Genomic DNA, 26019 nt, shown 5'->3' on the forward strand with positions numbered 1-26019 from the left:
TTACACAGGGCGACTTTTTCCTAAAGTCAGCAGCTCCGTTGTGCTGAATGCAGCTGCTGACTTTGGAGAAAAAAAAGTCACCCTGTGTAATACAAGTAACTAGGGAAAGATGGATATCATTTTAAAGCTCTCTTTCTCCTCTGACAACACCTAAATCGTCACTCTACGCCTTTTAGTTTTCTGTATTTTCGCGACCGAAATCGCGGCCATTTCAATCGCGAAAATAGCGAAAACTAAAAGGCGTAGGGCGGCGGTTTATATATCATTGGAAAGAGGAGAAAGAGAGCTTTAAAATGATATGCATCTTTCCATAGTTTCTGCACTGGTCGGAGTCCCTTTAACCCTCCTGGCGGTATAAAAAATCCGTCAGGAGGGAGCGCAGCAGTTTTTTTTTAAAAATCATGCAGCAAGCCCAGGGCTCACTACATGATAGCCGCTGCTCAGCGGCATCCCCCCGCTTTGATCAGGAAGTCCCGTTCAAAGAAAGGGATTTCCTGGAGGGCTTCCCCCGTCGTCGGGACATCATTGAGAGTCCCGAACCACCCCTCAGCGCTGCCTGGCACTGATTGGCCAGGCAGCGCACGGGGTCTCGTGGGGGCGCACGGCGCGACGGATAGCGGCGATCGAGCGCAGGGCGGCAGCCATCGGTGTGCCGACGCAGCTAGCAAAGTGCTAGCTGCGTTCAGCAAAAAAAAAAAAAAAAAAAAAAATTAAACAAATCGGCCCAGCAGGGCCAGAGAAAACCTCCTGCGCGGCTTACCGCCAAGGAGGTTAAAGAACAACTGAATCAAGGAGGTATATAGGAGGCTGCCATATTAATTTTCTTTTAGGCTACTTGCACACCAAGACGTTGCGTTAGGTGCCACGTTAAGGTCGCATAACGTGCACCTAACGCAAGGCCTGGTGCTCTTCGATGTGGACGTCAGAGTGAGCCGCGTTGTGCAGCTCACTCTGGCGTCCGTAATGCGTAGTCTTGGACGCATGCGGCATCACATGGTCCCGCCGGCCAATCGCCGCACAGAGCGGCCGCACCAGGAAGTAAACACTGCACGTCACAACGTGCAGTGAATATTAATTAGCCATGTGCCTGGCCGCTCTCCGCTCCTCCCCAACATGACTGAGCATGTGCAAACAGTCTAGCGCAGCTTAAGCCGCTGTAACGCCGTAGCATGCTGCTCTTTCAGGAGAACGTGCAGCGTTACATGTAACGCAACTTGTGCAGTGTGAACAGCCCACTTGTGTTACATTGCTGTGCGTTGGGGGAGCGTTACAGGCTGCACTAACGTGCGCCTGTAACGTCCCTGTGTGTAAGCAGCCTTAAACAATGCAAATTGCCTGGCTGTCCTGGTGAGCCTCTGTCTCAAATACTTTTAGTCATAGACCCTGAACAAGCATGCAGATCAGATGTATGACTTAAAGAGGAACCTTGTCCAAGGATTGAAACTGCATTCCAATCAGTGGCCTTTCCCACACAAAAGCTTTACCTTTCTCAAATAAATCAAGGGGGGGGGGGGGGGGGGGGGTCTGTATGGCTGAGAATATATCAGATAGATAGATATAGAGGTAGGTGTGTGTGTGTGTGTGTGTGTGTGTGTGTGTGTGTGTGTGTGTGTGTGTGTGTGTGTGTGTGTGTGTGTGTGTGTGTGTGTGTGTGTGTGTGTGTGTGTGTGTGTGTGTGTGTGATCACACACACACCTCCCTCTCATGGATGTCTGGACTCATGTTACAGCAACATGAGTCTAGATGGATGTACAGATTGAATGCCCTTGCACCGGTGGGACTTTGGAGAACAGTGGACGAAGCTTGCAAGGAGGCAGGTATAACGCGTAGGTGGGAAGGGTCTGACCCTGCCCTGAAGCTCTGTGTGAGCTACCTGTGTGGAGTCTCCAGAGATCTGGAACAGCGTGCAGCTGCTACTTATTCTACATGTGGCTGCATGTGAACTGGTTCACAGCTGACTCTCATTTGCAATGGCGTAATCAGTTGAGCAGCCCCCGGCAGTGGGTGAGATCCTTCCAACATACAAGACTGTTTACAAACGTGCACATGTAGATCTCTTACTCATTACATCCCTAGCCGACCCTCTCCTTCCCCTCCCTCTGAATATTCAAAGTTTGGTACCGGTACCCGTGTGTGTGAGTGGGGGTGTAACTATGTATGGGAGCTCTCCACAGATCAGCTGATAATTTTAGTTTCAAACATGTTTTATTTGCTGAAGGTTATCACAAGTTACAGAAAAACAGTGAAGACATTTTTAATCAAAGGGGATTAAAAAAAAAAAAAAAAAAAAAAAAAAAAAAAAAAAACACACCACTATGGACTTGTCAACTTAAGGGAACCAATACTGGTGGGTCATTTAACAGCAGGTGCTTCTGATACCATTGCAATTGAAAGGAGTCGATAATTTGCTCCATTATAGGAGCCACTAGATTAGAGCCCCTATAAAGAATCTATAAAGCTTTCCCACACCTCAAAGAAACGCTTGGTGTAAGGGTATTTTTGTAGAGATTGTTGGAATTTAAGTATATGCTTGAATTCTGGGCCCTCAGTTTCTTTAGATAAATGGTCTTAGTAAAAAGACTTGCTATGCAGAGTTTCTCTTTAGCCACTTCACCCCAAGGTTTTTACCCTAACGGACATGAGCAATTTTCACCTTTCAGTGCTCATCCCTTTCATTTGCCAATAGTTTAATCACTACTAATCACAATGAAATGATCATATCTTGTTTTTTTTTCACCACCAATTGGTATTTTAAGCCGCATCTACACGCATAGATGCGGCCGCGATGCTCCTTATCAATCGAGCCGCTGATGCGGCTCGATTGATAAGATCCGACAGGACGGATCTCCGCACCGCCGATTCCCTGCTCGATTACCGCGAGGGGACAATGGCAGGGAATCGTGCGGGAGATAAGCGGCGCCGGCAGGGACGAGCGGGGAATCGTATGCGGCGCACGCACGGGGACGCGGCGGGCACGCGGAAGAGGCGATCCGGCGGCTAATCGATCCGCCGGATCGCTGCAATGTCCCTTCGTGTAGATGGGGCTTTAGGGGTTGATCTTTGTTTTCAGTATTTACTTTATTTTCTATTCATTTTAAAGGGGAAAACAAGGGGAAAATGGAAGAAAAAAAAAAAAATCTCTCAAATTTCATCCCCTATATTTTTAATATAAACACTGCTGCTGTACATAAAACCCACACATTTTATCTGCGCATTTGTCCTGGTTATAACAAGATTTTAATTATGTCCCTAGTACAAAGTATAGTGACAATATAGTATTTGGAAATAAAGGTATAATTTTTTTAATTTTTTTTTCACCATTTTCACGTGCACAGGAATGCACGTGCGGGAGCGCACGTACACGCGGGAGCGCGCGCGCAGCAATGCATGACGTTTTAAAACGTCCTGGAGCCATTCAGAGGCTCCAGCAGGACGTTTTAATACGTCTGCATGTCACTAAGTGGTTAAGGAGGATTTCTCTTAGAGAGAGAAATAGAGGCATTTCTAGAAGCCCTATGTTCAGTAGAATTTTCTGCGCATATGCCAGACTAGCTAACGGCAAGCCACAGGAAATATGAGCTTGTTGTCCCTTGAACAGTAAATTTGGTCAGCGAGACCCATAAACATATTCAGCCAGAACAGGCATGGGAAAACTTGGCCCTCCAGCTGTTAAGGAACTACAAGTCCCACAATGCATTGCAGGAGTCTGACAGCCACAGTCATGACTCATAATGGCAAATGCATTGTGGGACTTGTAGTTCCGTAACAGCTGGAGGGCCGAGTTTGCCCATGCCTGAGCTAGAACATACCAGGGATATATTACCTCATTTTGGGGTATTGTTCCTTATCATGCAGGCTATATCTGAGTCTGCACAGTGTCCTGTCGGTTACATGACTACAGCAGCTAATAGTTGGATCCTGTGAGCTTCTACAGGTGATTGACAGATATGACACAATCATGATACACCCCTAGGTACTGTATATGTCACATTTAACTCTTTAGAGGCTAGTATGTAAACCCAAGATGGAGGTACAGAGCTCATTTCCAGTTTCTTCTAGTTACTTTCTACTTATATTTCACTTCCTGTCATTTATATGTATGCTGTATATAGGCTAAGTGCTGTCTTAGCACAACATAGCATAGATGTTCATAAGAGAAGGCCTGGTCTAGTCACAAGGAATGGACCAAGAGCATGAAAACGCTTAAGATTACTTACTACATATTGATTGCTTCGCTGAGGCAACGAACATTTAACCAGTTAATGACAATGTAACGTATTAAAACATCATGTTTTAGCCTGTTAAAGGGAACATGAAGTTTTAATATGTCACGCATTCCCGCCGCTGCTCCGCACATGTGCGCGCCGCTAACGCTGCCGTTTCCATCGGGATCCCGTGTTAATTGATTGAGGAAGAGGTCCTCTACCCAATCGCACTGCCTGGAATGAATGGACGTGACCGCAATCAGCGGCCACCTCTATTCATAAAACAGGAAACCGTTACAGTTTGATAAAGTGTAAATTTAAAAAAAAAAAAAAAAAAAAAAAAAAAAAAGGAACACTTCCTATAACGGAGTGTGTTTACTAGCGCCATCTTGTGGACAAAAACTAAAATGACACATACAGGCACATACAGATATACATAATATTAATACAATTAAAAAAGCTTCCAAAGCTTCCCCCCCCACAATAATAATAATAAAAAAAAATTATACATAAATAGTTGCCTTAGAAACTCAGCTTTTTTTTTAATCTATATTTTATGAGAGAAAATTATTTACTTTACTACATAGGGGCTTGTAATTATGGACCGGACAAAAACAAAAAACACCTATATTTCAAAATATATTGTCGCCATACATTGTGATAGGTACATAATAATGAATTTTTTTCCATTATTTTTGTATTTTTTCCATTAAAACACATTTAGAATAAAAAAAAAATTCTTAGCAAAATGCACTACCCACAAAAAGCCATATTGGTGGCGAAAAAAACCTGAGGTATAGATCATTTTCTTGTGATAAGTAGTAATAAAGTTATTCGGGAATAAAAGGGAGGAGCACTGACAGGTGAAAATTGCTCCGTTAAGGTAAAAACCCTTGGGGGTGAACTGGTTAACGAAGATTGCTGATGAACACACCTGTATATCTGTTTTAACAAAGTGTCCAGTTATCACAAGTTCTGTGATATGGTGCCGAACAAAGGTGTAGTGTTGTTGTCCATAGCAACCAACAAATATTTATTACAGAGATGTCTTTATGCAATCCATAAGGAATACATGATATACCAGTAGTTTTAATATAAATTGTGCTAGAGTAGGAGAAATCCAGTTTTGTAGAATAGTTTTCTGAGCTACTGCAGAAATGATCACTGGCAATTTTTTTTCTGCACCTTTCCCGACTCTTGTTCCTTCCATTTCTATGATGCCAAAGAGGGCCCAATCTGTCGTACAGCGTACGTAATGCAGTAGATGAATGGTATAGGTCACTATTTGGTGCCAATTTTTTTTTCTCTCTCTCTGCAAGTCCAGAAATTATGATGTAAATCCCCATGGGCTAAGTCACATTTAATACACATACAATCCATTCTGGACTCGACCCTTCTGTGATGAATTTCAGCTTTTTTTTTATAATTATTATTTGCTTTTCAACAGTGGTTATACAGCAACAAGAAAGCACAGTACTTTCTTGTTGCTGTATAACCGCTGTTGAAAAGCAAAAATTAAAAAAAAAAAAAAAAAAAAAAAAAAGGCTGAAATTCCATCACAGAAGGGCCGAATCCAGAATGGATTGTATGTGTATGGACTGTATTGCATTGGAGACCTGATGTCGCTCCTACCTTAATCTGTGACTCCGTGATCGATTGGACACAGTCTGAGGCCCGTGGACTCTTTGTTGTACGTTGGACTAAGCCACATTTAGGCTGCTTACACACTAAGACGTTAACGCTCCCCCAACGCACAGCAATGTAACACAAGTGGGCTGTTCACAGTTCTCCGGAAAGTGCAGCATGCTACGGCGTTACAGCGGCTATAGCCGCGTTAGACTGTTTGCACATGCGCAGTGGGGGGCGGAGAGGAAGCGGGGAGAGCCAGCTACAGTAGCCGCGCACATGGCTACTTCATATTCACTGCACTGGCGGCCGCTGATTGGCCGGCGGGACCACGTGATGCGGAGTGTCTCGCTCCGCATCACGTGGTCCCGCTGGCCAATCAGCGCCACTCTGGGAGACATTATAGGAATCGAGCCGCCTAACGCAGCTCACTCTACCGTCCTCACTTGCAGCACCATACGTTGTGTTAGGTGCACGTTATGCGACCTTAACGTAGCACCTAACGCAACGTCTTGGTGTGCAAGTAGCCTTAAGGCATGCAGGAGAGTCTGACAAGACATTTGGAATCACTTTTCTGGTGAAATTTAAGCCTAACGGTATTATTTTGATCCATTCAAAAGCAGCAGATTTCTGGCAGCACTACAGGACAATTACTTGACTCAAATGGTAACGGAACCAACTAGGGGAAATGCGTTGCTGGATCTGATCATTTCTAATAGACCAGATAATGTATCAAATGTGCAGGTTCAAGAACATTTGGGAAATAGTGATCACAACATGATAACGTTTGATCTGGTGACTGATAGGCCATGGGGCAGCGGGACCACTAAAACTATGAATTTTAGAAAAGCAAAGTTCAATCAAATTAGGCAGGCACTAAGTTTGGTGAACTGGGATAATGTACTACAAGGGGAGGACACTGAAGGGAAATGGCAAGCTTTTAAACGTATTCTCAATCAATATTGTAGTATGTATATCCCATATGGAAACAAAATGTCTAGGAATAAAAAAAGGCCTCTATGGATGAATAGAAAGGTTAGAGATAAAATGAAGAGGAAAAAGAATGCCTATAAGGTCCTAAAACAGGAGGGGACCAAGGCTGCACTCAGCAATTATAAGGAGTACAATAAAAATTGTAAAAAAGAAATTAGGCTGGCAAAGATCGAAGCTGAAAATCAAATCGCTAGGGATATCAAATCTAACCCAAAAAAGTTTTACAAGTACATCAACTCTAAAAAAAGAAAGGTTGACTGTATAGGACTCCTAAAGGATGAGGGTGGGAACTCAATGGTGGATGACCAAGGTAAGGCAGAGTTATTAAATGCTTTCTTTGCTTCTGTCTTCACAAAGGAAACAGCACTGTTGCAAATTACAGATGCAGAAGAGTCTCAATGTTACAACTGTAATATTAAATACTTAACGCAGGAAGAAGTAAAGGCAAGACTAAATAAATTAAAAATAGACAAGGCACCTGGCCCGGATGGCATGCATCCTCGGGTCCTAAGGGAATTAAGTTCAGTTATAGATAAACCCCTTTATCTTATCTTTTGTGACTCTCTTTCAACTAGCAGAGTCCCAGTGGATTGGCGTACAGCCCACGTTTTCCCATTATTTAAGAAGGGCAAAAAATCAGATCCAGGAAATTACAGACCTGTAAGCTTAACATCAGTTGTATGCAAATTATTTGAGGGGTTACTAAGAGATACTATACATGACTTCATAGTAGAAAATAATCTTATTTCTCAGCATCAACATGGGTTTACTAAAGACAGGTCCTGTTTGACTAACATGCTCAGCTTTTATGAGGTAGTGAATGCTAATATGGATATTGGGAATGCTGTAGATGTGATATACTTGGACTTTGCTAAGGCCTTTCGACACTGTTCCCCACAAAAGTCTGGTGCAAAAGTTGAGGATGCAAGGACTGGGGAAGAGTCTGTGTGCTTGGATAGGGAACTGGCTAATGGACAGAAAACAAAGAGTTGTGGTCAATGGATCATACTCAAAATGGGAGACTGTTAGCAGTGGGGTCCCACAGGGGTCTGTACTGGGTCCAGTGCTCTTCAATTTATTTATTAATGACCTAGTGGATGCAGTAGTAAGCAATGTTGCTATTTTTGCAGATGATACAAAATTGTGCAGAATCATCAACTCTCAGGAAGATAATGTCATATTGCAACAGGATCTGGATAGGATGGCTATATGGGCACATACATGGCAGATGAAATTCAATGTTGAAAAATGTAAAGTCATGCATTTTGGTCGTACCAATGGTCTAGCACCATACAAAATAAATGGGATACAGTTGGGGACATCAAACTTGGAGAAGGACTTAGGAGTACTCATCGACAACAAGTTAAATAATCGTACTCAATGCCAAGCCGCTGCAGCTAAAGCGAACAAAATTGCATTAAAAGGGAAATAAAAACTCGAGATGCAAGCATAATATTGCCCCTGTTTAACTCTCTAGTAAGGCCACATCTGGAATATGGAATTCAGTTCTGGGCACCACATTACAAAAAAGAGATTGCAGTTTTAGAGCAGGTGCAGAGACTAGCAACAAAATTGATGTGTGGGATGGAAGGTCTCACTTACCAAGAAAGGTTAGATAAACTGGGTTTATTTAGTCTAGAGAAAAGACGCCTTAGAGGAGATCTAATTAACATGTATAAATACATCAGAGGGCAATATAATAGCTTGGCGGATGAGCTTTTTGTCCCTAGGCCTTCTCAAAGGACTAGAGGACATGATCTGCGCATGGAGGAAAAACGTTTTAGCCACTTATTTAGGAAAGGGTTCTTTACAGTAAGAGTGATTAAGATGTGGAATGCATTGCCACAGGAAGTCGTTATGGCAAACTCTATACCTGCATTCAAAGGGGGCTTAGATGCTTTCCTTGGGTTGAATGGCATCCATGGCTACAATTACTAGGTAAGGCCTAATGATGTTGATCCAGGGATTTTATCAGATTGCCATCTGGAGTCGGGAAGGAATTTTTCCCTTTTGGGGCCAATTGGACCATGCCCTGTAAGGGTTTTTTCGCCTTCCTCTGGATCAACAGAGATATGTGAGGGAGCAGGCTGGAGTTGTACTTTGTACTGGTTGAACTCGATGGACGTATGTCTTTTTTTCAACCAAAATAACTATGTAACTATCTAAGAGCATACAGATGGGTTAATTGGCTTCCCCCCAAAAATTGGACCTACACTATGATACATACACTACACTAGAGATATGACTATGGTAGGAATTAGGCTGCTGCTCTCTCCGTAACAAGAGGCTGGAAGAATTTGCCTCGAGTATTTAAAACTATCAAAGTGATTAAATCTAAAGTGAGAGAAATGTCACAAACATTTTACCACATAGATTTTTTGCTTGTCATAATCCATATGCGGACGTTGAAAGTTATAGTAATGTGTAATTGCCTTGGGTATCAAACTCTACCAAAAAAAAGCATTGTGTCCAGCGTATTATTCCAGTCTTTGTCAGACAACCTTGGTATAATTTGAGAGATGTACGATTTAATATGAAGGACTGCTAGCGGGTTTCCTCGAATAAATGTGCGTTTTGTAGCATTCAGTTCAGAGGCAGTGGGGGTGATTTCCCTGGGAGTAAGAGGTCCGGCGCCTGCCCGCTCTTCCCTCTGGGTATCGCATGGTGGTTTGGGGGCCCCAGCCAGTGAGAGAGACTGGGGCCCCCAGCTGTCGTGCAAACCATTGTTTGTGATTTTTATTTTTTTGCAGCTTCCATGATGCGGTTGACAGGTGAGTGGTTAGGGAGGGGACCGTGTGGGAGATGTGCCTACACAGGGCTTTCCTGTAGAATCAGAATCAATTTTATTTTCGCCAAGTAAGTTTGCACCTACAAGGAACTTGTCTTGGCAGTTGCTTAACAAACATAAACAAAAACAATACAAGGACAGACAGTGTGTATATTACAAGTCAAGTATAGTGGCGTAAGCAATGTGAGAATTGTTCATTTACAGTTCTGTGCTGATTACTATCAAGTCCTAGAAGCTCTAGCATTTAGTATGGCTACCGCTTGAGGAAAAAAGCTGTTCCTGTGTCTAGAGGTTTTGGTAGCGATTGACCGGAATCTTACTCCTGAAGGCATGAGCTGGAAGATGGAGTGAGCTGGGTGAGAGGGGTCAGAGGCAATTTTGGTTGCTCCCTTTCTACACCTGCTAGCGTAAAGATCCTGCAGGGAAGGTAAGCTACAGCCAATTATCCTTTCCGCTGTTCGGATGATGCGCTGCAGCCTCACCTTTTCTAATGTTGAGCAGGAGCCGAACCATACAGTCATAGATGATGTTATGGGTGGATTCAATGATTGCATTGTAGAACTGCACCATTAAATTTTGAGGTAGGCCAAACTTTTTCAGCTGGCGTAGATGGTACATCCTCTGTTGCGCTTTCTTGACTATAGTGGCAGTGGTGTTGTCCCATTTTAGGTTGGCGATCGTATAGAACACGCAGCTAGCGAAGTACTAGCTGTGTGTTTGCAAAAAAATAAAATAAAATGATGCAAAATCGGCCCACCAGGGCCTGAGAAATCCTCCTGCGCGGCATAGCTGAGCTCGGGCTTACCGCCAGGGAGGTTAAAAAGTAAGGTCAAGAGGGGGCAAAGCTTCCCATAGTGATTGGCTGAGATAACTGGTCATTAAAAAGTAGTGAAGCAGCAGGACTTTTGCATATCTACTGAAGTGATCTGGTAAAATCCTCTTGTATCTCCCTTCTAGACATAATGGCATTGAGAGCCGGCCATGTCACTTTGTCAAAAGCCTTTTCAGTGTCTAGGCCAGGTATGGGCAAACTTAGCCCTCCAGCTGTTAAGGAACTACAAGTCCCACAATGCATTTGCCTTTAGGAGTCATGACTGTGGCTGTAAGACTCCTGCAATGCATTGTGGGACTTATAGTTCCTTAACAGCTGGAGGGCCAAGTTTGCCCATGCCTGGTCTAGGCTCAATAAGACTCCTTTAGAATTGTGGGCCTTAACCTGCTGGGCGGTCTGGACGAGCTCAGCTCGTCCAGTACCGCCGGAGCCTGCCGCTCAGGCCCTGCTGGGCCGATTTGGCTCAAGTAAAAAGCAGCACACGCAGCCGGCACTTTGCCAGCCGCGTGTGCTGCCTGATCGCCGCCGCTCTGCGGCGATCCGCCGCGAGCAGCGGCGAAAGAGGGTCCCCCCAGCCGCCTGAGCCCAGCGTAGCCGGAACAAAAAGTTCCGGCCAGCGCTAAGGGCTGGATCGGAGGCAGCTGACGTCAGCTGACATCCATGACGTCACTCCGCTCGTCGCTATGGCGACGAGGGAAGCAAAACAAGGAAGGCCGCTCATTGCGGCCTTCCTTGTTTATTCTGGGCGCCGGAGGCGATCGGAAGAACGCCTCCGGAGCGCCCTCTAGTGGGCTTTCATGCAGCCAACTGAAAGTTGGCTGCATGAAATCGTTTTTTTTTATTAAAAAAAAACCCTCCCGCAGCCTCCCTGACGATCTTATCAGAACGCCAGGCAGGTTAATGGTGGTTGCTATAATACCTATTGCAATGTGTCGCCCCCTCGTAAAGCCCAGTTGTGAAGGTGTGAATACGAGGGAGGATAAGATATAGCAATAATTTTTCAAAATGTTATCATCAACATTGAGAACCACAGGCTTACACACCCCTAGTGACTAGTCTAGTTTTACAATTCAGCTCACTGCAGCTTCAACAGTGTGCTGCACGTCCATACAACTTAGCACACAAATGTATCTGGCAAGGAAATGAGCAGCGCTACTTAAAGTGAACCTTCAGTCAGAAAAAAAAGAGTTTTACTCACCTGGGGCTTCTACCAGCCCCCTGCAGCAGTCCTGTGCCCTCGCAGCCACTCACTAATCCTCTGGTCCTCCGCTTCCAGCTAGTTTCGTTTTTGCCGACAGGCCCGTCAGGACTGGCCACACGTAGCTTTTTCCGCATTCCCGACTGCAATTAGCGCTATTGCAGGCCGCAACGCGTACAAAAATACGCGTTGCCGCATACCTATGCGTTCGTAATGCTGCAACGCGTATTTTTGTACGGTCGGGAATGCGCAAAAAGCTACGCTTGGCTAGTCCTGACGGGCCTGTCGGCAAAAACGAAACTAGCTGGTAGCGGGGGACAAGAGGATTAGTGAGTGGCTGCGAGGGCACAGGACTGCTTCAGGTGGCTGGTAGAAGCCCCAGGTGAGTAAAACTTTTTTTTTCTGGATTAAGTGTCTCTTTAAAAACAGATAAGTGCCTACCTACAAGAGAGTGCAAGCCCCACTTGTGGGGTAAAATACACACCTAGCATACACATGACCTGTCTACCACTGGAGGATGTTGGTTTCCTTTAACAGCTTGCATGCAACTTGTTAAGTACTCGTCCCTCCCACTGCGGAGAAGTCCTCCCCCATGGGAGGGGACCTAACACTAACTAAATCCTAACCTATGCATATGCATAGCCTGGGTGCACCAAGTAAAATTGAAAATTGCGCAAAAGGTGGATCAGCGCATCACCAGGCTGCCTCCGAATGGCCTCCGTTCGCTTGCAGTTTCTGGGGGGCTCAGCGCACCTCTGATTGGAGGCCATTCGGAGGCGGCCTGGTGATGCGCTGATCCACCTTTTGCACACAAATATATCTGCCCTCCTTTTCTTGCCACCAACAGAGTTTTCTGTTGGTGGCATCTGATTGCTGCTGCGTTTTTTATTGATCCAATAGTAGCGATCGTCTCTCATAGGCATTAGCCTATGAGAGCTATCGCTTTGTGAGCTGCTCCAGGGGAGAGCCAAATGACAGAGCTGTCCCCCGTACAGCGCTGCACTAGATCATTTGCAGTTTTTAACAGCCTGCCAGCTCCGATCGCGGCTGGCAGGCTAATCTTGGCAGCCTCCTGTGCCCCCTGCAGGGAACGAGCGCCCGCTCTCGTTCCCTACTAATCTCACTCATCGCTAGATGACGCAATCCTGGGTTACTTCATTTAGCAGAGGCTGAGCAATTCAGCCAAACGCTTAAGAGGGCTTCAGTCGCATATAGACAAAGGCTATATGACCAGCAGGGGGCACCAGCATGCAGGAATCTCCCTCTCATCCTCCCTCCTGATCCGTTCTCTCTGGAAGTGAGCATTCCTTTTGTTTGCCAATCCTGGGTTAGGTAATCCCAGGAGAGCCACTCTGCAGCCGCAATTCTGCATTAAGCAGTTGCAAAGTGGTTAAGAAGTGCTATTGGCCTATAGGAGGTTATCGCCTCTGGATCTTTTTGGGTTTTAAAATCAAGGAAGTATAGACATTAGTAAAGTAAGAGATGTCTGGGTTGTCAGTGATTATGTTATACAGCTCAAGGAGAGTAGGCGTTACCAATGGGAGTAGCAATTTAAAGAAAACCTGAACTGAAAATAAAAAGTCAAAATAACCATACACAGGTCATACTTACCTCCTATGTAGTATATTCCCCAATCTCTTTCTCCTCTCCTGCGTCCTGTTTGTAGACTGTGATTGATGGAATTGAATTCTCCATCCTCCACTTTGAAAATGGCCATTATCCCGTCCCAGCTTCCTGGCCAGCACACGGTTAGGGCCTGTTCAGACTATGCGCGTTCCTAGCAGTTTTCAGGGAACGTGTCCGGGTACCAAAAACGCATAGAAACGCTCCTAAAGCTTTTGAATGGGCTAGTTCACATGTATGCGTATAAGACGCATACGTTTCCTATCCGCATTGCTGCACGCAGTTCTGTGCGTCACGCATAGAAACGGACGCAATGAAAGTCTATGGACGCGTATCAAAAACGTGTACTATTGCGTTTTTAGCGTACGTTTCCCTCTGTGGTTCCCATAATTCTTTTTTTTCCCCGGGTCACGTGTGTGTGCAAAATGCAATAGAAAACGCATTAGAACGCAAGAAAAACGCATGCGTTTTTGAACTTGCGTTTCTTTGATTTTATACGCATTCTTCATACGCTGACAGTCTGAACAGGCCCTTAAACTGTAATATCACCCACTTGAGTCATAGGGAAACTGACATTACCTTGCACATTCAGTTGTAACTGACAGCTGCTGATATAAAACTGACAGCAACTGGTGTATTTCAGTTCTGACAAAATATTGTCAGAACTGGAAGGGATCACTGTAAGAAGAAAATGGTGAGCCTCTGAGAGGAACTTACAGTGAGGTTAGTATGTAATATTCATTTGCAGCAACGTCATGTGTTTATTTTAAATAAAATTTCCTCGATTCAGGTTCCCTTTAAAAAAACAATTCTACTGGTTAGCCATCTGGACCCAGCGTTTGGTGTTTGGTCATGGTCTTTATAGCTCCCACAGCTGATCATTTTTAAATGGTGCTTTAACTGTGCCCTTTAGCTAATTATAGAACAATTAAAGATGCCTTTTTGATAAATTTTACCCTTGAGCGTCGTCGCCTTATTGCTATTTTGCATTCAATTCTTATTGTTGATGCTGCTCCCACCAACTATTGGCAGTTATAGGACAATACAATAACATTTCTATAGCACTTTTCTCCCATATGACTCAAAGCGCTTAGGCTCTCTCAGATTCAGTAATTGGTAGTAGGATGAAGTATTCACACAACAAAAGTTATATTTCTGCAAATGCCAAACAGAACAGGTGGGTTTTCAGTCTGGATTTAAACACATCCAGGGATGGAGCTGTCCTGATCTGTTGAGGTAAGGAGTTCCAAAACGTGGGGGCAGTATGACAGAAGGATCTGGGACCAAAAGTTTCCAAGTGGACTCTGGGTATGACTAGGATTATTAGAACCTGTGGATCTGAGATTGCAGGGATTGCTACGCAGCTGCAACATATCTTTCATGTATCCAGGGCCCAGATTATTCAGGGATTTAAATGTCAGTAGGCCGATCTTGAATAGGACCCTCCATTCTATAGGTAGCCAGTGAAGGGAGTGCAGGACTGGCGTTCTGTGGCAGTGACGGGGTTGGTTGGTTAGCAGTCTGGCAGCAGTATTCTGTATCAGCTGTAGGCGGGACAAGACCTTTTTTGGAAGGCCAGTGTAGAGAGCATTACAGTAGTCCAGTCGGGAGGACAGACTAACTTGTGGTTGAGATAGGTGTATCCTTTGTTAGAAGAACAAAAATAAATAAAAAAAATTTTTATAGATGTCGCCACCAATGATAAATATCAGAACAATAATGAAAATCAGGGAGAGGAAAGATTTTACAATGGGTAAACAATAAGTCTCAATAAATCAATATTGAAAAAATAAGCAATGTTATGCATTGTCAATACCATTCCTCTTGAAGTTTGACTGCATTTGTCGCATGCTTGTTTCAGAATTCAGACACTACTGATGCAAGAAAGAGCAACATGATGCCAGGCCACTGGTATTGTTTAAAAGGAAATAAATATGGCAGCCTCTAGATTTCTCTCACTTTAATTGTCCGTTATATTACGTACACATGATGCAAATTCCTGTAGGATTGTTTCCAACATGTTTGATCTACACCCGATCGATAATGGGATTGAATTTGTGCAGCAACGGTCTGAAACCAATCCAGTGACCATGCCCACATTCTGATGCGTGACCACGCCCATTTTCCAGCACGCAGGGCAGGGCTTTTTAGGGCGAGTCCACTCCCCTCTTATCTCAGTATTAGACCCCTGGGTGCAGTAGCATCACAATAGCTTATACACCTACTGTAGTTTGAAGGACAACTGCAGTGAGAAGACTATGAATGCTGCCATATTTATTTCCTGTTAAATAATACCAGTGACTTGGCAGGCCTGCTGATCTAACACCAGAAACGAGTATGTGGCTAATCTTGTCAGATCTCACAATGTCAGAAACGCCTGATCTGCATCAGCTTATTCGGGGTCTATGGCTAAAATTTATTAGAGGCAGAGAATCAGCAGGACAGCCAGGCAACTGGTACTGCTTAAAACTTGGCAATAAATATGGCAGCTTCCATATCCCTCTCATGACAGCTGGCCTTTAAAGCAATACAATCTAGTTAACAACGTAGATCTACTTTCAGCATCACAATTCCATACTGCTTTCAATGCAAGCTAAAGAGAAAAGCATAAGCGAGGCCTAAAAGCAGAATACGAGAAAGAGAAAAAACACACACAACCCAAGCCAGTTTTACAGGTAATTGTGTGAATTCCACCAGCCTAAGATATATCTTCGTAAACCACACCCATAGTGTATGGCTACTTCTGGTCAAGCTCAGATCAATCACAACTCAAATACGGTGAGAGCACACTTCTGAATCACAACACAGCTTTATAATTGCTGGTTTCTAACCAGTATATGTTTATCTCTGCCAAGCTCAAAGGTTCCTCTTATCTAACTAAACTCAGGATACTAGTTGGAAGTTCAAAAAACACACTTGAGCTGAGCTTTCCACCACTTTAACTCATCCCTGGAGATGATCAATGAGATGCAAATATTCCAGCTTAGAATGTGACAGGAGGGAGGGTAAACTAGGAAGTCACAATGGCCTCAATTCACTAAGCTTATCTGTCTTTAATAACGTTTCTATGGTGATAAGGCATGTAGTATTCAGGAAACATTTTACCTCAGGCAAACCTAAAATTAAACTCTTCTATCTTTAAAAAGAGTCTGAAGCGAGAATAAATCTCGCTTCAGACCTCATAGATAGCAGGGGCACGTGTGCCCCCTGCTAAACCGCCGCTATCCCACGGCTTAACGGGGGTCCCTGATTCCCCAAATCCCTTCCGTAATGCGGGGGAGCGCTTCCTGGTTGGGGCAGGGCTAACCGCCGCAGCCCTGCCCCACGCGCGTCTGTCAGCGCGTATCTCCGCCTCTCCCCCGCCCCTCTCAGCCTTCCTTCACTGAGAGGGGCGGGGGAGAGGCGGCGATGCGCCGCTGACAGACGCGACTGGAGGCAGGGGCTGCAGCCGTTAGCCCTGCCTCTAGGAGCGACCAAGTCTGCAACCAAGTGTCACAGTGGGGGGTTTGGGGGTCAAGGGACCCCCGTTTAGCGGCGCTATTGCGGCGGTTTAGCAGGGGCACACGTGCCCCTGCTAACTATGAGCTCTGAAGCGAGATTTATTCTCGCTGCAGAGTCTCTTTAAGTTAACTCTTCAATCCTTAAAATAACTCCAGAATTCTAACAAACTGTTAATTAACTGCGTGTGAAAATAACTACAGAGGAGGTAACTTAAAAGGGAAGGTTCAAGCAAAATAAAAAAAGATGAGTTTCACTTACCTGGAGCTTCTACCAGCCCCATGCAGCCATCCTGTGCCCTCGTAGTCACTCACTGCTGCTCCAGTCCCCTGCTGGCAGCTTGCCAACCTCGTTGTTTACGCATTTACCCAGTATTGCGTAAAAATGTATGTGTTAATCATGTTCCTACACTAGCGGGAATGCGTAAAAATGTACGCAATGCAGCCCGCCGACCTCCGAGGTTGGCAAGCTGCCAGCGGGCACTGGAGCAGAAGTGAGTGGCTACGAGGGCACAGGATGGCTGCATGGGGCTGGTAGAAGCCCCAGGTAAGTGAAACTCATTTTTTTATTTTGCTTGGACCTTCCCTTTAAAGAGACACTCCAACCTAGAATTGAACTTTATCCCAATCAGTAGCTGATACCCCCTTTTACATGAGAAATATGATGCTTTTCACAAACAGACCATCGGGGGCGCTGTATGACTGATTTTGTGCTGAAACCCCTCCCACAAGAAGCTCTGAGCACGGAGGTACTCTGGGCAAACTGCCACAATGTAACAATGTTCACAGACAGGAATTAGCTGTTTACAGCTGTCTCTAACAGCCAAAACAGCTAGGAGCAGCTACATAACCTGCCCACAGTAAAAATGTCACCATGTAATAAATGTCAGAATCTAAATCGGGGAGAGGAAAGATTTTACAATGAGCAAACACTGACTAAATCATTTATACATAATTATTGTAAAAATGAAGCACTTTTTTTACTACATTTTCACTGGAGTTCCTCTTTAAGTAATGAAGAGATAAGATAACTCTCTCACTATGTGGTAGTAAGTTTTCTCTTGCCTCATCTCCAGCATGATCTTAGTGAATTGAGGCCAATATCTGATTAACTGGACTACAAAAGACGCATAGACACCTACTATTAGTGTCATCCATAATGCTGGGAATACGCCATGAGTTTTAGCAAATAGATGGCTCGATAGATAATTTCCAACAGGTCCGATCTGATGTCTATGATTTTTCTGATCAATTTTATCAGGGAAGTGAAAGGAAATCGATCAGAAAAATTATCAGAAAATTACTGGACAGTAAATCTGCCGAAAAAACTCATTGTGTATTTCCAGCATAAGGATGAGGCTTGACCCTTACGGTAACACTACAAGGAACAAGTGCTATACACAGACTAAATACAGGCACATCTCTTGAATATACCCAAGCTGTGTATAGTGCTGCTATGGAGAAGAGGGGCAATTGCACTAAGTGGCTTCTGGTAGGTGAAGTAGAGAGGAGAACAATGTCCTCATTTCTCAATAGAATCCTTATGGGCCCAGACTTCAGGACCTGAACTGACATGAGATAAACATGTCTATGGACGGCTATGTTAGTTATGCAACATGTCCATGATAGTGTAAAGACACTTTCTTTAATCATAGCTCTTATCACGGCTGAGAATTAGATCTCTTTATTACCTGCTGTGTGTGGTATAGTGCACAGGTTAAGGGCACTGCCTTTCACATGGGAGACCAGGGTTCACACCCTGGCTAGGCATACATATGAATTGGCTGCCGGGAGACTTGGGCGCAGGATACAGCCGGTATGGCTTATCCTGCTGCTGCACAAGTTCCCGGCGGCGTTAAATACTATTCCCCCTCTAGGTCCACGTGGATAGTGGGGAATAATGTAATTCGGCTTCCAGCTATTACTAGAAGGCGAATTACATTGTTTTAGAAGCAACTTCAGCTTCGTCTTCTGACGGCGCCAGAGTTACTGACTGTACGCCGCTATAGCCGTAATTCCTATTACGGCCTACGGTGGCGCCGGTTGTGCCCAAATCTCCTACGCTATAATCACACCGCTCGCTGGCTAGAGTCAGTACCTATTTAGTAAGGAGTTCAAGGCAAGACTACCTAACACTGCAGGGTGTCCTCTTGAGCGCATCCCAGTGGCTGCAGCTTTGAGTCGGACAGGATAAAACCACTATACAAATGTTCGGATTATTATTATAGATTTATAGCGTACCTGAAATGAGAGGAATAAAGAAGCAGTCATCTTAGCCCACCCGCTGAAAGCTGCTCCATTGTACTTTGCTACATTGTCCCTCTTCACAGAGCATTTTGCCTCATTCTGGTACCACAGTCATATGCCTGTACCCAGGTACCAAACATTGCTCCAACTCCTCAGCCCTGCAGGCTACACTAATGGGGTGTGTGTTTTGTATGAATTGAGCCTTTTTTGCTTTTTGGCATGTTTCTTGTGATTGTACAGTCACATTGGAAAGTAAATAGTATAGTTTCTGTCCAAGTTTACGTGTGCAAAAAACTGACAGCATGCAGCAATTTTCTGGATGCGTTTCACGAATAATGTATTTCAATGCAGAACGCATTTGCATACCAGTTAGGTATATCCAGTTTTTGCGTGCATTTTTTGGAAACCAATACCCACAGATCGCTGTTGCCCTATTTAGGGGTGACTTTGAGAAAACAAAAATGTCCAGGGTCCATTCTGGCATGAAGCAAAGCGATCACCTATTTAGAGGGACGACGTCAGAATAGGTAAGTAATTAACCTTGTAGCCCCCTCATTAAGACAGTGTGTCATGACAGGCTCTGACACTTTAACCTTGGGCACTTTTGAAGCTGGAACTGAACACACACAGTTTACAGTGCATGTTCAGTTCCATTACATGGTGCTGGAGGAGGGCTACTTTACATTAGAAAATGCATACTTACCAGTAAATCTTCGTGCCTAGTGTTCATTGCCTAGTTCATAATATGCACCATTGTGCATCTGCACAAGTCCACCACTCAGTGGACCAGTGAATATCCTCCCTGGGAGGGATGATTCCCATTGGTCTGTTTCAATCCAATAGGTAGCCCAATATATGCTTCTGCTGGGGCTACCATCTGTATAGCAGCGGTGACAAAGCAGGAAGTGACGAAGAAAGGCAGAAGAAGTCGTAATGCTTAGCAGGTTAGAGCCTTAAAGAGAACCTGAGTTCAGAAACAGATACTTACCTAAGGAAAGGGAAGCTTCTGGATACTATTGAGGCTTCCCTTGCTGTCCTCCAATCCGCAGTCACTCACCAGGACCACCTTAAACATCAGGGCCACGCTCTTCTTCTGACACAAGCGTGGCCAGGCTGCAGCTGTGCAAGCATAGATATACCCACGCAGTAGCATAGAGCCACGAGCTGCTCCGGCTTACTGTGCAGGTACTCGTGACAAAAGAGAAGCGCAGCCCCAATGTGCTTGCAGACCAGCCTTTGTCAGCAATCTTGTAGGATTTCTGTACTTGGTGATGGGAAGATGCTGAGGGAAGCCTCAATGGGATCCAGAGGCTTCTCAGTCTCTCTTTCGAGGACTTTTTAAATCAGTGTAGTGCTCAAGTGTTTTGTTGTTCCTTCCTTCATGTGACAATTAAGTCATTTTGTGGGACTCTAGAAATGAGCAACAGAAATAAAAGGGCCCAGAAACAAAAGGCAACTTCTTGCTGCTCTCATGGTTGCCACAGATAACAGGAAGAGAAATATCCACAGCACAGACAAAACGTTTTTTTCCCAAAGCAGCATAAAGTTTTATAACTTTTTATAGTTCTTGTGTTCTAGTGGTACCTCTCCCCTGTTGAAAGCTCCCCCACCCCCTCAATCCCACCTGCATCTCCACATGATGGAACTAGTTTTGGTAACAACTCTGGTGGTCCCACATATAAGTATGACATGGCACGACCCTCCACAGAGTTATGGCCTGTCTCTTCTGCACACAGTTACAGTATGCTTAGATCAACAAGCTGCAGAGGGATATGTGGTGATTTACTTGGGGCTGAACTGCACATGTGCAGAAGGACTATGGGCAGGAACAGAGGACCCGTTGAAAAACTCGAAGAGACAATCTTCTCAACACCACACCAGCACAATTCCTCTTGTCTCCTGTGATCTCCTGCCACATGACCAGCCACCAGCATGTACATACACCAACTGATCAATAAGTAAGGGAAAAATATGGGCATCAGTAGATGAAGAAAGGACAGAGGCGGGAGCGCACTGGTCGGACAGGACAGTGCCCTCCGCTAATTAGGTGGGGTTTGTTTTATATATATTGTTTACCTTAGGAGCGCCCAGGTGCTCAGTTTCCTCGAGGCCAGGTGCCCACATGGCAGAAAACGCTTGCGGTGGGAAATGCTGCATTTTATGCAGCAATGTTAGTCTATGGGACACAGAAGGACCAGCATTGCACTTGCCATTTACAGTAAGCGCTCTGCAGACGCTGGTAGTGTTGCATAATATGCAGGCTGGCTGCCAAAATGCACATAACGAAATTCTATGGTAACGCATATGCATTGCGTTTTTCATTAAAAAGTAAAGACCTGTGATGTGTTTCAGCTTCCTGTTGTCTTCCTAATAACACTGCAGGGTGGCCTCCTGAGCGCGTCCCAGTGGCTGCAGCTCTTGAGCGTTTTGAGTCCGACAGGAGAAAAGCGCTATACAAATGTTTAGATTATTATTTGCATGCATAAAAAAAAAAAAAAAAAAAAAAAAAAAAAAAAAAAATACATATGCATTTTCCATTTGCAAACGCTTAAAAACACACGCAAAGTGCATGAAAAACAAGTGTGTAAAAAAAAAAAAAAAAAAAAAAAAATGGAAACGCACCATTCAAAACACTTTTCACGCTATTGTCATATGTGAATCCAGCCTCTAAAAATATAAAACTATGTAAAGTACCGTATTATTATTTATATAGCGCAGACATCTTCCACAGTGCTGTACAGAGTATATTGTCACTTAGCTGTCCCACAGAGGGGCTCAAATTCTAATCCATACCATAATCATATCATATGTCTATGTATCATGTAGTGTATGTATTGCAGTCTAGGGCTAATTTAGGTGGAAGCCAGTTAACTTATCTGTAGGTTTTTGGATGTGGGAAGAACAAGAGCGCCCTGAAGAAAACCGCATAGACACGGGAAGAACATACAAACTTCTTGCTGATGTTGCCCTGGTTGGGATTCGAACCAGGAATCCAGTGCTACAAAGCGAGAGTGCTAACCACTACAACACCATACCTGCTTCACTGAAGTTAGCTCGGTTTTAAAATAAAACCATGACATAGCAAAAGTCCAAGCAAAGAGTACACGGGATTTTAAGAAACAATTTCACGCTTTATTCTTCGAGTCACAAATCTTCTGGATGCAAGGTGTAGGCATAATTCAGAAGCCCAGTTCACAAAAAGACTGCCTGAAACGTGTTTAATGGCCTATCTTCATTCTGCAGCTGCTCTAGCACGGATTCAGCATTGATTGCTTGCTCTATAATTTATCACAGATTGCAGTTTGGTATTTATTCTATGATCTGCAACCAATGTTCATGTATACTGTATGCCTCTGAGGAAGAGGCTTTTGGCCATGAAACACGTGTCAGGCAGTCTTTTTGTGAATTGGATTTCTGAATTATGCCTACACCTTGTATCCGCAATCCAGCAGATTTGTGACTTGAAGAATAAAGAGTGAAATTGTTTCTTAAAACCCTGCATTCTCTTTGCTTAGACTTTTGCATATAGTGTATAATTTTGGGGTGGAACTGTACTACTTACATCTAGGCTATAAAACCATGACATTGCTATTGTTTATAATTACAAAAATTGAGGTGGCCATACATCTGTAGATTTTGCAGCCGATCAATCATGCAATTTGATAATTATTCTCAAACCAGATGAAAATCAGTGCCGCCAAAAGCATACCCAATCGACAATGCAACCAATTTTAGGCTGAAATTGGTCACATGTATCAACTGGACATGCTTGGGCCAATATGCTTGATTGGGTGTGCAGCGTTAACAGCATGTGATAATCACAAACTACGAATGTGATGTACATTATACCCCCCACCCCGATGCCCCTACATGAATATTTTATCTCTCCAGTGTCAGCACTCCTCTTCCAGATTCACACCCCACGTGGTTGCCAACATACTGCATGAGGGGCGTCTGTGTGACTTCATCAGGCCGCTGGAGACAGTGGCCGGGAGCGGTAAGAGGGGCACCATAAAGCCAATTACCAAAAGATTTCATGCTGAAAATGATCAGGAATTGGCCAGTGGTTTGGAACAGCCCAACAAATCGTTCTCTAATCAGAGAGAGCATTGTCTATTGGTCAACCAATAAAATCACTAGATGTATGGGTACTTTAAGTCATCACTTGTCATTCTTCATATTCAGTGTTTGTTATTAATAAGCCTAGAATACCTGCATTCAGATGATAATGAGTAAATGGGACACAACTAGTGGGAATACAGACAAAGCACTGAGAATAATCAGCTCAATGTACCATTTTATCCCATACACAGTGGAGATAACATACAATCCAAGCATCTGTAAAAAGGGGAAACAATTACTATTGCAAGAGCAATATCAGGGGTGCACCACTTTAACCACAAGAATGAGTACACCAACATTGGACCATAACGTATCGTGTGTTAACACTGCTAACAATACAATTCACATACAAAGAACAGTATCTCACAGCATGTTCCACCTAATCCAGCCAATTCACAGCACACCACACTATTAACAGGCACATGTAGGCCTTCTCATATGAGATCTTGTCCCATCTGTCCTCCATGCTGTCATACATACACAGCTCCCACACCACTGGTACTCACTGTAGTATAGCCTGAACTCCAGACTGTTGGCGCTGGCCCTCTGTTCAACGCTGTAAGCCATGATGCCGCTTCTGATGCACTTCTAATGCACTGCCAGGAGGACCGGGAGACACTGAGGACAGGCCGGGGAGCGCTGAGCTCCAATATTCACACACACCTTCTTGGGGGGCCTCATCCGATTGGCTGGAAAGGACACGCAGGCGGACCCTTCCGCCGGCTCCTGTCAAAAGAAAAACTACGCCCAGCGGTTTTTTAACCAATGAGAACGCAAATTCCAGAGAACACAGGAGGCGTGTGTGCAATGAATGAATGAGATGTGACGTCATGCGGGCAATCCAAGGCTGGTATTAAGCCCGCCTACCGGCTGACGTAAGGGAGTAAGTGCCAGCGCCACGTGTTGTGACAGGGAGCTCACACTGTCTGAAGGCTGCATTCTGCACTATATGCCATATGTTTCCGTATCATCCGGGCAATCAAGTGAAGTTCTCGTACGAAGTCTCGGCTAGTCTAGCCGTAACGTCTAACAAATAATAAGTGGCTTTATTATGCCCCTCCAAGCATAAAAGCGACATGTCTAGAAATCAGCAGAACTGTGGATGGACTCCTCTGCCCAAGTTATCAGTACTACTGTACTGGGTAGCCTCCCCTAAACCCCAGATATTATTATCAGAGAGTCCCTCCTCTGGAAAGCAGCATTATATAACCTTTCATGAGGGGCAAACAAAGGATTTTCAATGGGGGATTCCTGAAAGGTCTCCCTCAGCCATGCACAATACAGTGTAATAATATGGTAGGACATCATGCTGGGTACACATAATGCAATTTCCCGACCTTCTGACAACGGTATTGATCAGGAGCACTTTGGATACTGATAATAATGACAGCCAACATTGCTAATGGAGGGGAAAGTGAAGCATTCACACAGCAGGACAAGGGGCTGTGCTCATTCCTGACTCTGTTAAGTTCCCCAGAGCTGATCCATGCTCTGCACACACACTGCTGCTCCATGCTCTGCACACACGCTGCTGCTCCATGCTCTGTACACACGCTGCTGCTCCATGCTCTGTACACACGCTGCTGCTTCATGCTCAGTACACACGCTGCTGCTTCATGCTCTGTACACAGCTGCTGCTTCATGCTCTGTACACGCTGCTGCTTCATGCTCTGCACACACACTACTGCTCCATGCTCTGCACACACACTGCTGCTCCATGCTCTGCACACACGCTGCTGCGCCATGCTCTGTACACACGCTGCTGCTTCATGCTCTGTACACACGCTGCTGCGCCATGCTCTGTAGGAGTGGCTCGATAGTTTAATGGTTAAGGGCTCTGCTTCTGACATAGGAGACCAGGGTTCGAATCTCGGCTTTGCCTTTTCAGTAAGCCAGCACCTATTCAGTAGGAGACTTGGGCAAGTCTCCCTAACACTGCTACTGCTATAGAGCGTGTCCTAGTGGCTGCAGCTCTGGCGCTTTGAGTCCACCAGGAGAAAAGCGCAATATAAATGTTCTGTGTCTGTCTGTACACACGCTGGTGCTACATCCAAAGTCAGCTGTAGCAGGGAAAGAAAGGGGGAGGGGTGCTGTGAGCTACAGGATGCCTGCAGATAATCTAGTGTCTCAACTTGTGCCTGTCCCCAGGCACTGCACCAGCCCTGGTCTGAGGGGGGATTCTGGGCAGCTGTAATCCCCCCCTGCGTTTGCCTATGCATGTGCCCCCAAAGCAGTAACAGCTGACCTTCATGTGCCCCTCTTCCAGACAGCACTAGTCTACCTAGTAATCTTTCAGCCCCCCACCCCACAAGATATATTAGGAAGTCTTTGTGCCTCTTTCCCTGGCTTCTCCATAGCCCCCATTTATTTATTAGGTAGCCTTTATGCCCCCTCCCACCCCCAATAAGAAAATTGGTGCAGCAGATTAAGGTACTATACTTGCTTTAAGCCTGGGGCGTAGCTGGAAATCACTGGACCCCCCTGTGAAACTTTGGATGGGGCCCCCAATCCCCCACCCTCTCCTGCTTATTGCACAGGTAAACTGAGAACCAGTGTTATTCAGTTGGCTAGTGCATACTTGAAAACTTGGGTTTTCCCCATGTAGATAAAAAATAACAGCAGTGAAACACCAAGAGCATTTTCTCTATCAATTACATTAGCTTCTTGGATAAAATGTGCATGTTTTCACACATACACATAGGCCTATATGCAATTCGCATTTTCACCTGAGTTTTCTCCTAGGGGATATTTTATAACTTGTCAATAAACAGCATTTTAAACCACCAACAAGCAAAAAAATACTCAAAATAATTTTGATAGCACTTTTTACTTACTTTTTGATACTTTTTCCATTGCAAAGTGCTAAATAGTTATTTTAAATCAAATAT

At 44.6% G+C, this 26019-nt stretch overlaps 1 protein-coding gene across 1 annotated transcript in view; it reads right to left on the bottom strand.

Moving 5' to 3' along the window:
- The window catches only part of PPA1 (inorganic pyrophosphatase 1), a 141199-nt gene extending 117380 nt beyond the window's left edge, over nucleotides 1-23819 (bottom strand). The window contains exon 1 of the mRNA XM_068255531.1: nucleotides 23638-23819. Within this exon, the coding sequence (XP_068111632.1) occupies nucleotides 23638-23698 (61 nt within the window). The 5' untranslated portion in view covers nucleotides 23699-23819. The remainder of the gene's footprint in view (nucleotides 1-23637) is intronic.
- Between the last annotated feature and the right edge of the window lie 2200 nt (nucleotides 23820-26019).

The sequence above is a fragment of the Hyperolius riggenbachi genome, chromosome 10 (genome assembly GCF_040937935.1).
Source record: "Hyperolius riggenbachi isolate aHypRig1 chromosome 10, aHypRig1.pri, whole genome shotgun sequence".
Taxonomy (NCBI): domain Eukaryota; kingdom Metazoa; phylum Chordata; class Amphibia; order Anura; family Hyperoliidae; genus Hyperolius; species Hyperolius riggenbachi.